Source organism: Bubalus kerabau, chromosome 15 (assembly GCF_029407905.1).
Source record: "Bubalus kerabau isolate K-KA32 ecotype Philippines breed swamp buffalo chromosome 15, PCC_UOA_SB_1v2, whole genome shotgun sequence".
Taxonomy (NCBI): domain Eukaryota; kingdom Metazoa; phylum Chordata; class Mammalia; order Artiodactyla; family Bovidae; genus Bubalus; species Bubalus kerabau.
The window spans coordinates 44,701,879-44,718,469 of record NC_073638.1 but is presented as its reverse complement, the minus strand read 5'-3'; the positions used below and the strand labels follow the sequence as shown (position 1 = coordinate 44,718,469).

The 16,591-nt window shown below is 38.4% G+C and overlaps 1 protein-coding gene and 1 long non-coding RNA gene across 2 annotated transcripts; both read right to left on the bottom strand.

The window, feature by feature from the left end:
• Nucleotides 1-10,268: 10,268 nt before the first annotated feature.
• LOC129628113 (uncharacterized) lies at nt 10,269-16,171 on the bottom strand. The gene is made up of 3 exons (XR_008702728.1): nt 16,086-16,171; nt 15,844-15,921; nt 10,269-11,241 (listed from the first exon to the last, which is right to left on the bottom strand). It is a non-coding gene; the product is annotated as an uncharacterized LOC129628113 (long non-coding RNA).
• Nucleotides 11,486-12,423, bottom strand: LOC129628112 (olfactory receptor 508-like). The gene has a single exon (XM_055547545.1). It carries the CDS (start codon nt 12,416-12,418, stop codon nt 11,486-11,488), a length of 933 nt encoding a protein of 310 aa, XP_055403520.1. The 5' UTR covers nt 12,419-12,423.
• Nucleotides 16,172-16,591: the final 420 nt, after the last annotated feature.

Sequence of the window (16,591 nt, the reverse complement as noted above, 5' to 3'; positions counted from 1 at the left end):
ACAAGATCACATTTTTAAAAGGAGAAACACAATTTTCTTAATAGGACAAAGAAGAAATGGAAAGGAAATTTAAAGTTATAAATGAAATCAGCTATTATAAATGTATTATGTTCATTTAACATTTATAATTAAGAACTAAATGTTTCAATTAGTTTGAAACGTCAATATAATCTCTATGCAAAATGTTACATGTTTAATATCTAGGACATAATTAAGCTACACACATTCAAAGAAATCTGATTATTTCCTAATGTCATGATGTTACATTGGAGTAAAATAGAACAAATAATATTAGCTTCAACATAATATACTGCTGAATAAGTTTCCAGGTTAGATAAGAAGTGTACTCAGTTTCACCCAGCAAGTTGCCAGCTTGAAACTCATCTGCAAGTTCTTTGACTTTATATTTCCAACTTTGTCTAAAGCCTCTGGTTGCCTCTAAGCTTAAGTCTTCCAAACAATTAATAAAGGAAGTTTTTCCAAGATATTTACAAACAGTAAGTCCTCAAAGCATCTTAAAGTTAGTGAATTTTATAGTATAATACTTATTGGCTAAATACCAAGTTTAAATATCATTGAAAGACTATGTAATTTTCTGGTCTTATGGGTGAAAAAATGAGGAATCATTATCACTTGAATTAAGCCTATTTATACACTAAGTGGGCTTTCACAGTAGCTCAGCTGGTAAAGAATCTACCTGCAAAGCAGGAGACACTGGTTTGATTCTGTGGTAAGGAAGATCCCCTGGAAAAGGGATAGGCTACCCACTCCAGTCTTCTCGGGCTTCCCTGGTGGCTCAGGTGGTAAAGAATCCACCTGCAATATGGGAGACCTGGGTTTGATCTCTGGGCTAGGAAGATGCCCTGGAGCAGGGTATGGCAACCCCAGTATTCTTGCCTGGAGAATCCCCATGGACAGAGGAGCCTGGTGGGCTACAGTACATGGGGGTCTCAGAGAATCAGACACTACTGAGTGACTAAGAACAGCACAGCACATACACTACATAGATGATTGAAACTTAGATTAATTCAACTAACGTTATTTGCTGGCTTCCCTGGTGGCTCATCTGGTCAAGAATCCGCCTGCAATACGGGAGACCTGGGTTCGATTCCTGGGTTGGGATGATCCCCTAGAGAAGGAAATGGCCACCTACTTGAGTATTCTGGCCTGGAGAACTCCATGGACTGTATAGTCCATGGGGTCACTAAGAGTCAGATACGACTGAGCGACTTTCACTCAAGGTTATTTGCTACATTACTGCTGGATAGCATCTGCCCAATTTCTCCACTGTGATTAGTAAGTACAGATACAACTTCAGAGAGTAAAGTGTTCTCAAGTGGGTATTGAAAAATCAGTTCATGCGTGCTAAGTCAGTATAACTGATTAACTTACAAAAGCCAAAAATTTTACCTCTTAAAATGAGAACTCATTCATCTTGCAGTAATAAATTCAAACTCATTGCTGTAATATAACACCTGTGCTATCTCATTATTTGCCTTTGAGGATAAATCTCTGAAGATTCTCAAGATTCAAATGTGAATTCAACAGCACCAAGGGTCATTATCACATTCTCAAGTGAATACTGAACAGTGCACCTCACACAAATGTAACTGATCTTTGAGGGGTCTGTCAATTCTCAAGCAATCAAATTTTTTGTTTGTTTGTTTTTATCTAGTTGTACACTTCCATTTGATAATTATTGGAAATATAATAAATTATCTCATAACTAAATATTGGCTCTAAGTTTAATATATCAGGTTAAGAACTAAACTTCAAATATAAAATGGTAGAAGAAGGTGCAATCAAGATAGCAGATTTAGGAAGACATCGAGCTCGCCTCCTCCCACAAACACATCAAAATTACAAATACAAATACAGCAAGTTTCTCTGAGGACAACTTGAAGACTAGAAGAATGACTCTATGATCAAACAAAGAACCACACAGAGTCAGGTAGAAGAGGTGCTCGAGTTGGGACCCACACCCACAGTGGGCAACCCAGAGGAGGAAGAGAATATCACAGGCTCAGGGATTCTCCCTAAAAAGAAGGGGGTTCAGCTCCACATTGGGCTTCCCAGCCCTGAGGTTGAGCATCAGGAAGATAAGCCCATTTCCTGGTTTTGAAAACCAGGGGGGCTTACCAGAAGGCTGTAGAAAACGGAGATCTGCTCTTGAAGAGTACACCCACAGACCCACTTGCTCTCTATCCCAGTGCAAAGGTAGAAGATTGAAAAGTTCTTGGTGCTCTGGCTAACCTGTCAGATTGCCCCAGAACATTCCACCCCAGTATCCAGCTACAGCCTCTCTGCCAACCCCCCACCAGTGTGTGACTGCCAGCATGTCTCAAGACTAGATGCAGCTTTCTCTAGGCTGCAGTTTAAGCTCCTCTGGCTCCAGTCATATCCCACCAATGCAGCAACCACCGTCATGCCACAGGAGAATCCATGGCTTACACCAGGCTCTGACTTCAGCCCCTCTGTCTCCAGCTCTAATTCCCACCAAGGTGGTGGCTGCCAGGAGAAGTCATGGTCCTTGCTAGTTTCAGATCCAGATCTCCCATCAAAACCACTGAGCACACACAGACTGCAAAGGGATGCTCCCCCAGAAGCACACACCTTCAAGACCAGGATAGGTAATGTTTCACCTAATTTCATAGACAAACAAAGAAAGTCAAACAAAGGGAAAAGATGAGGAATATGTTCCAAATTAAAGAATGAGATATGTTGTTGTTGTTGTTGTTCAGTCGCTCAGTCGTGCTCGACTCTCTGCGGCCCCATGGACTGCAGCATGCCAGCCTTCCCTATCCTTCACTATCTCCAAGAGTCTGCTCAATCTCATGTCCTTTGAGCCAGTGGTGCCATCCAACTATCTTATCCTCTGTCATCCCCTTCTCCTCTTGCTTTCAATCTGTCCCAGCATCAGGGTCTTTTCCAATGAGTCATCTATTCGCATCAGTGGCCAAAGTATTGGAGCTTCAACTTCAGCAAGAGTCCTTCTAATGAATATTCAGGGTTGATTTCCTTTAGGATTGACTTGTTTGATCTCCTTGCAGTCCAAGGGACTCTCAAGAGTCTTCTCCAGCACCACAATTCGAAGGCATCAATTCTTCAGTGCTCAGCCTTTTTTATTGTCCAGCTCTCAAATCTGTACATGACTACTGGAAAAACCATAGCTTTGTCAGCAAAGTAATGTCTCTACTTTTTAATACACTGTCTAGGTTTGTCATAGCTTTTCTTCCAAGGATTAAGCATCTTAATTTAATTTCATGGCTGAAGTCACTTTCCAAAGTGATTTTGGAGCATAAGAAAATAAAGTCTGTCACTGTTTCCATTGTTTCCCCATCTATTTGCCATGAAGTGATGGCACCAGATGCCATTATCCTAGTTTTTTGAATTTTGAGTTTTAAGCCAGCTTTTTCACTCTCCTCTTTCACCTTCATCAAGAGGCTCTTTAATTCCTCTTCACTTCTGCCATTAGGGTGGTGTCACCTGCATATCTGATGTTATTAATATTTCTCCCAGAAATCTTGATTCCAGCTTGAGCTTCATCCAGCCCATTATTTCTCATGATGTACTCTGCATAGAAGTTACATAAACAGTATGACAATATACAGCCTTGATGTACTCCTTTCCCTATTTTGAACCAGTCTGTTGTTTCATGTCTGGTTCTAACTGTTGCTTCTTGAGGTAGATACAGGTTTCGCAGGAGACCTGCATACAGGTCTGGTATTTCAGACCACCCAACATAGAACAGGAAAGACTAGAGAGCTCTTCAAGAAAATTAGAGATGCCAAGGGAAGGTATGAGATAAGACCTCAAGGGGGAAAAAAAAAACCCTAATAAAATGGAGATAAGTAATTTACCTAATAAAGAGTTCAAAGCAATGGTCATTAAAATGATCACTGAACTTAGAAAAGAATGGAGAAGCATACTGAGAATTTCAACAAAGAACTAGAAAATATAAAAAGAACTGATCAGAGTTGAAAATACAATAGCTGAAAGGAAAAAAAAAAAAACACTAGAAAGAATTAATCGCAGACTAGATGGTACAGGCGCTTCCTTGGAGGCTCAGCAGTAAATCTGCTTGCAATGCCAGAGCCTGTTTCTCCCTTCAGAACTGATAGATCTAGGATAGATAAGACTATTCCCACCAAATTATCTATCCTAGAAAATACTCTGTGCATTTAAGAAGAATGTTATTCTGCTTCCATAGAATGGTATGTTCTATATGATGATGATGATATAGTTGCTAAGCCATATCCAACTCTTGTGACCCCATGGACTGTAGCCTGCCAGGCTCCTCTGTCCATGGGATTCTCTAAGCAAGAATACTGGAGTGGGTTGCCATTTCCTTCTCCAATTTCTATATATGTCTTAGTCTATATATGTCTGCTTGATCTAACATATGGTTCAAGTCCACTGTTTCCTTTCTGATACTCTGTGTGAATGATCCATCCATTGCTTAAAATGGAGAATTGATCTTGTCCTAGTCTTGTATTGTTGCCTGTTTCTTCCTTCAGATCTGTTAGCACTTGCTTAATATATTTACCCTGATGCTGGGAGGGACTGGGGGCAGGAGGAAAAAGGGATGACAGAGGATGAGATGGCTGGATGGCATCACCAACTCAATGGATATGAATTTGGGTAAACTCCGGGAGCTGGTAATGGACAGGGAGGCCTGGCGTGCTGCAATTCATGGGGTCGTAAAGAGTTAGATACGACTGAGCGACAGAATTAAACTGAACTGAAGTGAATATATTTAGGTGTTCCATATATACTTATAATTATAAAATCTTCTTCACTAATTCATTGCATTATCATTATATAGTGACCTTCTTTGCATCTTGTTATTATTTTTGGCTTAAAATCTATTTTGTCTGATAGAAGCAGAGCTACACCTGCTTCCTTTTGGTTTCCTCTTGCGTGGAATATCTTTTTCATCCCATCATTTTGAGCCTACGCATGTCGTTACATCTGTAGTGAGTCTCTTACAGGCGGCATGTACTTGCCTGTTATTTTTTTTTTTAATCCATCTAGTCACTCTGTGCCTTTTGTTGATGAATTCAACTCATTTACATTTAGAGTAATTATTAACATTTAAGGACTTGGTAATGTTCTCTTATTAATTGCTGATGGGCACTCTTGTAATTCAGTTGTTTCTTTTTTCCTTTGTTTCTGCTTATCCTTATAAACTGGTGCTTTTCCATGGTGCTTTTCCATGCTCTGTTTTCCCTTTCTCTATCTTTTGTTAACCTACTCTAAGTTTCTGTTTTTTAGATTATCATGGAGCTTATATACAATCCATTTTAAGCTGATAACTTTTTCACATTCATAAGTTCCACCTACTTTTATATTTTATTTATATTTATATATTTATATTTTATTCCCTACTTTTATATTTTTGATGTTACATTTTACCTATTTTTATATTGTGTATTCACTAACAAATTATAATGCTAGATTTATTTTTAATAATCTTTTCCTTTAATCTTTATCCTATAGCTGAGTGGTTAACACACTATCATATTATAGTTGGAGTTTTCTAAATATGACTGTTTACCTTTACCAGCTTGTTTTATATTTTCATATGTTTTCAAGTCACTAACTGATACTTTCTCATTTTAGCTTGAATTCCTTTCGGCATTTCTTGCAAAGCAGATGTAGTGGTTAGGAACTCCCTCAGCTTTCGTTTGTCTGGGAAATTATCTCTCCATTTCTGAAGGATAACTTTAGTAAATAGAGTATTCCTGACTGGCAATTTTTTCAACACTTTGAATATATCATTCCATCCTTTCCTGGATTGTAGGGTTTCTGCTGAGAAATCTACTGGGATGAGGGTTCCTTTGAAGGTTACGATCTTTTTCTCTGGTTGTTTTTAGTATTCTCTTTATCTTTGATTTTTGACTGTTTCATTACAACATGCCTTGTACAAGGTGTTTTTGCATTGAGATAATAGGGTACTCTATTAGCTTCGTGAAATTGGATGTCTATATCTCTCCTCAGGTTTGGCACATTCTTAACTATTATATTTTATTTTTTTTAATTTATTATTTTATTTATTTATTTATTTATTTATTACTTTACAATATTGTATTGATTTTGCCATACATAAACATGAATCCACCACGGGTGTACATGTGTTCCCCATCCTGAACCCCCCTCCTACCTCCCTCCCCATCCCATCCCTCTGGGTCATCCCAGTGCTCCAGCCATGAGCACCCTGTATCATGCATCAAACCTGGACTAGTGATTCATTTAACATATGATAATATACATGTTTCAATGCCATTCTCCCAAACCATCCCACCCTCTCCCTCTCCCACAGAGTCCAAAAGACTGTTCTATATATCAGTGTCTCTTTTGCTATCTCGCATACAGGGTTATCATTACCATCTTTCTAAATTCCATATATATGCGTTCGTATACTGTATTGGTGTCTTTCTTTCTGTCTTACTTCACTCTGTATAATAGCCTCCAGTTTCATCCAACTCATTAGAACTGATTCAAATATATTCTTTTTAATGGCTGAGTAATATTCTATTGTGTATGTGTACCACAACTTTCTTATCCATTCGTCTGCTGATGGGCATCTAGGTTGCTTCCATGTCCTGGCTATTATAAACAGTGCTGCAATTAACATTGGGGTACACGTGTCTCTTTCCCTTCTGGTTTCCTTGGTGTGTATGCCCAGCAGTGGGATTGCTGGGTCATATGGCAGTTCTATTTCCAGTTTTTTAAGGAATCTCCACACTGTTCTCCATAGTGGCTATACTCGTTTGCATTCCCACCAACAGTGTAAGAGGGTTCCCTTTTCTCCACACCCTCTCCAGCATTTATTGCTTGTAGACTTTTGGATAGCAGCCATTCTGACTGGTGTGAAATGGTACCTCATTGTGGGTTTGATTTGCATTTCTCTAATAATGAGTGATGTTGAACATCTTTTCATGTGTTTGTTAGCCATCTGTATATCTTCTTTGGAGAAATGTCTGTTTAGTTCTTTGGCTCACTTTTTGATTGGGTCTTTTATTTTTCTGGAATTGAGCTGCAGGAGTTGCTTGTATATTTTTGAGATTAATTCTTTGTCTGTTGCTTCATTTGCTATTATTTTCTCCCATTCTGAAGGCTGTCTTTTCACCTTGCTAATAGTTTCCTTTGTTGTGCAGAAGCTTTTAATTTTAATTAGGTCCCATTTGTTTATTTTTGCTTTTATTTCCAATATTCTGGGAGGTGGGTCATAGAGGATCCTGATGTGACTTATGTCAGAGAGTGTTTTGCCTATGTTTTCCTCTAGGAGTTTTATAGTTTCTGGTCTTACATTTAGATCTTTAATCCATTTTGAGTTTATTTTTGTGTATGGTGTTAGAAAGTGTTCTAGTTTCATTCTTTTATAAGTGGTTGACCAGTTTGCCTCCATTGTCAAAGATAAGGTGTCCATAGGTGCATCGATGTATCTCTGGGCTTCCTATTTTGTTCCATTGATCTATATTTCTGTCTTTGTGCCAGTACCATACTGTCTTAATGACTGTGGCTTTGTAGTAGAGCCTGAAGTCAGGCAGATTGATTCCTCCAGTTCCATTCTTCTTTCTCAAGATTGCTTTGGCTATTCGAGGTTTTTTTGTATTTCCATACAAATTGTGAAATTATTTGTTCTAGTTCTGTGAAAAATACCATTGGTAGCTTGATAGGGATTGCGTTGAATCTATAAATTGCTTTGGGTAGTATACTAATTTTCACAGTATTGATTCTTCTGATCCATGAACACGTTATATTTCTCCATCTATTTGTGTCCTCTTAGATTTCTTTCACCAGTGTTTTATAGTTTTATATATATAAGTCTTTTGTTTCTTTAGGTAGATATATGCCTAAGTATTTTAATCTTTTCGTTGCAATGGTGAATGGAATTGTTTCCTTAATTTCTCTGTTTTCTCATTGTTAGTGTATAGGAATACAAGGGATTTCTGTGTGTTGATTTTATATCCTGCAACTTTACTATATTCATTGATTAGCTCTAGTAATTTTCTGGTAGAGTCTTTAGGGCTCTCTATGAATAGGATCGTGTCATCTGCAAACAGTGAGAGTTTTACTTCTTCTTTTCCAATCTGGATTCCTTTTCTTTCCTTTGCTGCTCTGATTGCTGTGGCCAAAATTTCCAAAACTATTTTGAATAGTAGTGGTGAGACTGGGCACCCTTGCCTTGTTCCTGACTTTAGGGGAAATGCTTTCAATTTTTCACCATTGAGGATAATGTTTGCTGTGGGTTTGTCACATATAGCTTTAATTATGTTGTAGTATGTTCCTTCTATTCCTGCTTTCTGGAGGGTTTTTATCCTAAATGCATGTTGAATTTTGTCAAAGGCTTTCTCTGCATCTATTGAGATAATCATATGGTTTTTATTTTTCAATTTGTTAATGTGGTGTATTATGTTGATTGATTTGCAGATATTGAAGAATCCTTGCATCCCTGGGATAAAGCCCACTTGGTCATGATGTATGATCTTTTTAATATGTTGCTGAATTCTGTTTGCTAGAATTTTGTTAAGGATTTTTGCATCTATGTTCATCAGTGATATTGGCCTGCAGCTATTATATTTTAAAATAAACCTTCTTTCCCCTCTTTTCCTTCTTCTCTCCTTTTGGAACTGCAATTATTCTAATATTTGTACATTTGATGGCATCCCAAAGATCACATCATCTTTCTTTGTTCTATGTCATGCTTTTTTCTTTCTTCACCTCTGGATGGATTCTTTCAAAGTTCCTACTAGCTAGATCACTTATTCTGTCTCCCATTTGGTCTACTCTACTATAGATGCCTGATGTCCTCTATAGCATTTTTCATTTCATTTATTGAATTCTTCACTCCAGAATTTCTGTTGGATTCTTTTTTATATAATTTCTATGTCTTTGTTAAATGACTCATTTTTCATATATTGTCTTTCTGTGTTTTTTAATAGCTTGTTGAGTTTCCCCAAGACAGGTATTTTCAAATTCTTTGTCAGATTTCAGTATTTTGTGCCATTGAGTTCAGTTACTGGAAGGCTATTATTATTCTTTTGGTGATGACATACTTCCTTCAGTCTTCATGTGCCTTGTAATATTACAGTGATGGTTTTGCATTTCCTATAATATCTGGGATTTTTCCCTGAACTTGTATGGATATACCTGTTCCCAGAGGCTTGTAGACTTCTTGCTTAATTACTGAATACAGTCAGCTTTAATTTCATCCCTTTAGTGTCCTTTACGGAGAAGGCAATGGCACCCCACTCCAGTACTCTTGCCTGGAAAATGCCATGGATGGAGGAGCCTGGTGGGCTGCAGTCCATGGGGTCGCTAGGAGTCGGACATGACTGAGTGACTTCACTTTCACTTTTCACTTTCATGCATTGGAGAAGGAAATGGCAACCCACTCCAGTGTTCTTGCCTGGAGAATCCCAGGGACGGGGGAGCCTGGTGGGCTGCCGTCTATGGGGTCGCACAGAGTCAGACACGACTGAAGTGACTCAGCAGTGTCCTTTAACATTCTTATCTGCTTCTTTTCTGATCTTCTCCCTACCCCAGTCATGGAGGTATTGCCTCAGTAACACTTTTTTAGATGGACTTCTCCAGCAGTGTCTTGAAATGCCAGGGAAGACAAGCACTCACTCAGTGCTATCCTTTTCCTGTGTAGGATTGGACACTGCTTGCTAGTTCCACCCCAGGCACTGTTGCCTTGGGGAAACAGCTGTACTGGCAAAGCTGTAGCCTTCACTGCACCCAAACTCACATTACTATTATTTTTCTCCAGCTGCATGCAGGAATCCCTCACCTGGAAAGCTACATTTCTACAGTCTCGCTGATCCATAGGTTTCTGCCCAAGTCTGCACTCTCCAGGTTTCCCTCGGCAGGGGCCAAGAAGAATTGAGGCAAATTCACTGACTTCTGCTGGTTTTGAGGCCCATACTGGGGTCTTTCTGACTATCACTAGATGCATAGGTGGTCAAGATTCCTCCTGGATCCCTTGCTGTATGGTTCTGGATCCCATAACACCCACTGAGGCACTTTGTTGATGTATGGATGCCTGATTAGTTGTTTAAAGAGGGGAGGACAAAAAGGAGAGATGTCTCACACTACCATGAAGCTAATCTCACTCTGGACTTAATGTAGTGGACAGTGGAAACATTGATTATGACTAAATAGAAAGATCACATGATATAACTTGTATTAAGATTAGTCTGGTATTTATATTTATTAAAGGAAAAATAAGATCCTTAAAAATATTATCCCTTTTTATTTAAAAATATCCACATAGAATAAAACAACTGGGAGAAGAAACACAAAGAGGTCTATAAAAATACAAATAATTTAAAATTCTATAAGGGAAACCATCTGGTTTAAACAGAGCATTTTATGGGCTAATCCAGAAGTTCCAATGAAATTATGTGCAAGAAATCTGAGAATTTCAGTATAAGAGTCAACAAGACTAGGAGGGAAAGAATGGTTTAACACACCTTATAGGAGTATGCAGCATACATTTGACAAGACTGAAACAACCTTAAAAAAAAAAGAAACCTTACTTTCTGACCTAGAAAGGAGCCAGGTCATGTCAATTAGCCCCCAGTAGTCTTTCTTCTGGAAACTCTTAAACATATTTTTGAGAATGCATCCCTGAAAGGGAGGAGCTAAGCTAAATGGAGCCTTCAGATATCCTCTGAGTTAGCTTGCTGAGACTCACCTGCTGAGGTATTGTGGGGAGAATCCTGTTGCTCAGATCACAAAGCAGCAGAAGCTTTACAACTACCAGCATCACTGATTTCAGTCCTTAGATTATCTGTACATCATGGGCACCATCTCTATCAGATGACAAGATTATGGATGGCAACACTGCTCTTTATTTCCCACTCAAGGAGTTTCAGGTGCTTCCAGCAGTTATTTCCAAAGACTACATTCAAAGAGCACAGAATTTATTTGAAAAGATTTGTACTTGTAGCGGGGGAAGGCAATGGCACCCCACTCCAGTACTCTTGCCTGGAAAATCCCAGGGATGGAGGAGCCTGGTAGGCTGCAGTCCACGGGGTCGCGAAGAGTTGGACACGAATGAGCGACTTCACTTTCACTTCTCACTTTCATGCATTGGAGAAGGAAATGGCAACCCATTCCAGTGTTCTTGCCTGGAGAATCTCAGGGATGGGGGAGCCTGGTGGGCTGCCGTCTATGGGGTCGCACAGAGTCAGACACGACTGAAGCGACTTAGCAGCAGCAGCAGCAGTACTTGTAGGGGCGAAAAATGGTGGGTAAAGTAAGAATAAAACTTTTTTTTTTTTTTTGGCTAATATTCCTATACTGATGAATGCACATTTATTTTTTTTACACTGAATTTTTTTCTTAGAATAAAATTTGTGAGTCTCAAATACTATGAATATACACTGAAATTTACTCAGTATATGATTTATTCATCTGCAGGAGAAGTCTTCATTACACAATGTTTATTATTAAAAATTAGATTGTTTTAGGACTACCAATGTGTTCTAGCCATTAATTTTCTCATGGCCTCTTTAACCTCCTTGTTTCTGAGACTGTAGATGAGGGGGTTCAACATGGGGATTATGACTGTGTAGAACACAGACACCACTTTGTTTTGTTCAGCTGAGTAGCTGGACTTGGGCATCACATAAATGAATGTGATGGTCCCATAGAACAGAGTAACTGCTGTGAGGTGGGATGTGCAGGTGGAGAAGGCTTTGTGCCGCCTCTCAGTGGAACGCATCTTCAGGATTGAGAAAAGGATGTAGATGTAAGAGAGAGCAATGATAAACACAGTGACTACAATAATTGAGCCAGAAGAGATGGCTGGAATTATTTTAGAAGTAAAATCATGAGAACAAGAAAGTTTCAAAAGTGGTGAATAATCACAGAAAAAATGATTGACTTTATTTGATCCACAGAAGGACAGGCTTAACAAACAGCCAGTGAATGTCCAAGCATTCACACACCCACCTAGATAGGAAGCCCCCACTAAGAGAATGCAGATTCTGGGGGACATGTGGGTGGAGTAGAGCAGGGGCAGGCAGATGGCCACATAGCGGTCATAGGCCATGGCAGCCAGCAGGAAGCACTCAGCTGTCCCAAATGTGACCACAGAACAGAGCTGAGCAACACAACCAGCAACATGGATAGAAGTTCCTTCCCTGAGGAAGCCCATGAGCATGACAGGTGTGACTGATGAGGAGTATCCAATGTCCACAAAGGCCAAATGGCAGAGGAAAAGGTACATTGGGGTGTGAAGCTGAGGGCTGCTTCTGAATAACATGATTATGCTGATATTACCCATTAAGGTAACCAGATAGATTCCCAAAAACACAATAAATAAAATGGCACAAACTGTAGTATTCTCCACTAACCCCAAAATAATGAACTCTGTCACAGTTGTATAGTTTCCAGTCCCCATCTATACTGAGAATGGTGCCCACTGAAAGAAAAACAAGTGGATATTAGAAGAAAATACTATACTCTGCATACTTAGTTTTACAATAGCTATATAAGAAAGTACCAACATATATACTCACATGTAAATATTTGGGGGAAATGTTTTCACACATGATACCTTGCATAGAACTTGAAAATATAGATGTTCATTGATATAAGGCCAGGAATACTCAGAAAAATCTGGTTTTTTAACTTAACACATTCAAGTCACATTTGCATTGTGTAGTTGGTTTAGGTGGTCCATGAGGAATGATTCACATGAGCACATCCTAGAGATGGCCACCAGACAGTATTAGCGACCCAATAACTATATCTTCTAAGCCATAGACATGATGAAAGGGAGTAGAAATGCTGGAATGGGCCAGGACCCATGGAAAAGAACAACTGTTCAAAATATATGAGGTATCACTTCTTGTATGAAAGAGGATGAGCAACTGAATTTAAACAGGTATCACAGTTTTCAAGCACAACAAATATCCAGGAAGTTTGGACAGAGGCAGGATGTAGAACAAGGTGCTCAAACCATGATCAAATCAACCTGGAGAGACTGAGTTTTGGAAAAGGAGATGGTATCATGTTAGGATCAAGTTATCTGATTCATGATAGTGAGTCAATCCAGGTAAAGGGAACCAGACACATTGATCAGATTACTCCAGAAAGATTCCACAAGTGCCTGAGACTTTGCATAACCTGGGGCAATGGCTGTTGGCAAAAAGGTTCCAGCTTCCTACTTCCCACAGGTATCTAGCCCCATGTGAATAGCACCTGTCTGTGAAAAATCACACCTTAGGTCAGCTTCTAAGAAACTCTTTCCCTTATCAACTTGTTTGGGGGGGTGGGGGGGGGGGGGAAACATGAAAAAGCAAGAAAAGCATGAGAGCTTTTTCACCATCACAGAATGCTAAGCTTCAAAATGCAGCCCCATCCATTCCATCTCTCTCATTTTATAAAGTTAGAAACTGAGATCTACAGAAGTTTGGTAACTAATTTTAGGTTAAAGGTCTTTCTTACAACTGAGCTGAAGTCAAATTTCATTCCTGGAGCCTTCTAACTCATTACCACATTGATAAAACACAAATATTTTCTATACTTTCTAAAGAAGAACATAGAATATCAGAACGTATATTTGGTTCATTTATATGTTCAAAGAATTTTTCAATTACATTAATACATTAATAATATAGGTAATATCTTTACTCTTAAAAGGATGACTTTGAAATCTAGTAATTCATATAAATAAAGGGCTACAAGGTAATGGCAACTCTGTGAGGCAGATGATATATGTACTCAGTGCCCTGATACAGAAAATTGATGTGGTCATGTGTTCAACTGGACTATTAGGGGTCCTTGGTAGGTAAGAAATCAAATTTAACTAGGATTTCTTTTGGAGAGCAATAAAAGAGATAGGTATGACATTTGAGAGCAGATGCAAGTAGAGAGTGAAACCACCATTATTTAAGCAGAGCATTTAAGATGAATGAGTACATGAAATGGGTAAAGCCAACAAAAAAATGTCAGGCCCCCAGGGAAATGCTTTCATTATTCTACTAAAGAGAATGAGCTAGAAAGACAGGAGATGGTGATAGTTACAGTTTGAGATGCTTAAATGAGATCCAAAGCTGCAGTTATTGGCAAATGCCACTGCCTAGTAAATCTGACAATGGAGTGACTGGATACAGTAGGGAGAAAAAGAAGATCTTTGGAGGGGAAATCAAGAAACTAAGGGGCCATAATGTTCAAAGGATCTTCTCTATGAAGATATTAAAATCACAATTCTTGTCCATCAGGAATTGTGACAGGGATACCATTAAGAGAGATAGAGCAAGCCAAAGCCAAAAACTTTCCAAAGATGAGGAAACATAATGCTAGTTAGTAGGTGATTGCAAAAAGGTGAAGGAGGATAAGGAGGATTGGTTATAGAGGCTGATGATGTAAACTCAACTATAAGCGTTTGTAGTCCAAAGAGAAACAATGTCTGCAAGTGCCAGTGGAGAAGGAATACCAGCCTCTACCAGGCCCAGGGGTATTAAGAGTAAGAGAAAAAGCATGTGTCTCTTGAGAAGACTGTAGAGAAAAAAAAAATGTCCTCAGGGTTAGCAAAGCATTAATATCTATAGAAAAGAAGAATGAAGAGAGTGGAATACTCTAAAGAGATACTGAAGACATGAGATTTTGTTGATAATCGTTAAGTATAAGAAACATAGGAAAAAGGCTTCAGGAGTTGAAGAGAGATGGAAGCAGGACCTCTTCATTCAATAGAAAATAAGGAGACTTGAAAATAACCTTTCTTAACTCCAGTAGAATGGAGTTAATGTTCAAAGACCAAGTAAAGAAGATAATTTGAAGAAATAATGGATAGATATTATTATGTTGTGTTTAACCGCTGAATGAACAAAAAAGGTAATGAAGGCTACTCCCAAAACTGTGGAGGAGGGGTAGTGGGGGAAATCAGAGCCTATTTTGAATGTCAGTGATGGCATGGACCAAAGCATTGTAAAGATATGCCATGAGCTTTGCAGCCATATAGGTCTGGAATCAGATTCTAGCTTTACCACTGATTATCTATGAAATCTTAGACAATTTATATAAGTTTTCAACCCTTCATTATGTATTTGTTTCTTTAAAAAATACTTCACATGATCTTGTGTTAAATAAGATGATGTATATAATAATACAAAGTACTGCTCATAGAAATAAGTGGACTTAAGAAAGGATTATTTCCTTGAAGTAACCCAAATCTTAAGCTCTAATACAAAAATGAAAAACAAATATTATTGTATCAATAGAAAAGGAAAATTATTACCTGCAGATGTTTGTACCTCAATGATAAGGACAAATGTCAAAAACACATTGTAAAGCAAGGCTATATTTATGAGATTCGGGGGCTTTGGGGATGTAATCCCTTGAGTACATTACTTGTTTGTGAAAATTCCACTGGAAATCTATCAGGACAGAGAAAATTTCAGGTATACCTGCTCATGTAAATATGTGTCATCTCAAGAATATCTACAAACACTTTTTGTCTGTTCATTAGAGTTTTCAAAGTGAAAACTTTTGATGCATTTCTAAACTAATTCTAACTGTATTGGAACATGCAAGAAGAAACAAAGATACAGTGTAGGAGATGTAATTTCAACTCAAAACAGAAATCCTTCTGGGAAAAATAAAATAAGTGCTTGTGTGTGCACGAGGTGGGGGAAGGGTTGGCTGTGGCTAGGCAGTGAATATCAAACTAATATGAAAAGAAGGGACTCAGGATTCTCATGGTACTTGGTTTAAAATAGTTAATATCACCTGTGATCACCTAAAATAAAGTACCCACTGAAGGCAAGTCTTTTGATGATATAAAACCCTAGACAGAATGAAGAGTTTCAGAAATTCACTTACAGTTGTGTTGGATCATCTCTTCTAATCATTCTAGAAACCTCACGGAGAATTACAGATTCATATTTGTTAATCCTTTGCCTAAACAATGGAGTGAAACCAAGAGCTATCAATGACTAAGCTGTAATTTCTAGAGCAAACATTGATTCTGTCAGTTGATATATTACAACAACTGAGTTCATCTCTGTAGATATATAATGAGGAATTTAAACTTTGATCAGAAAATAATAGAAATGAGGATATACCTGAAGGTTTTGATGACTCAAATTACCCTGAACCTCTGACTCTCCTGGAGAGTTTGCCAGCCAAAGAAGCTCCTCTTTGCCTGTATGACGAGGCTGCTCCTAACTTGTTTGAGGACACTTTAATGACTTCACCTGAGGAAGTTACCTTTCAAGGTAAATAAAAACTCCTTATCCCTCATCCTTAGTTGTTTCTTTTTCTTTTTCTTTTTTTCTGAAGCTCCCAACATACTCAGGAGACATTAAGTCAAAGCTGAGAATATAAGATTTACATATCAAAGAGTTTTAATATTTTCCCAATTTATTTCATACTAGTGTATAGGAATGGTATGAAGGTACCAAACTGAGGGAAGAATATCCTATTAGAGTGTTTGAATTTATGACGTACAGTTGACCCTTACAAAGCAGGGGTTGGGAGCACTGATTTTCCATGCAGTAGAAAAATCCATTTTTAATTTATAGTTGACCTACCTATATGAGGTCGGGTTCCTTAATTCTGCAGTTCTGGA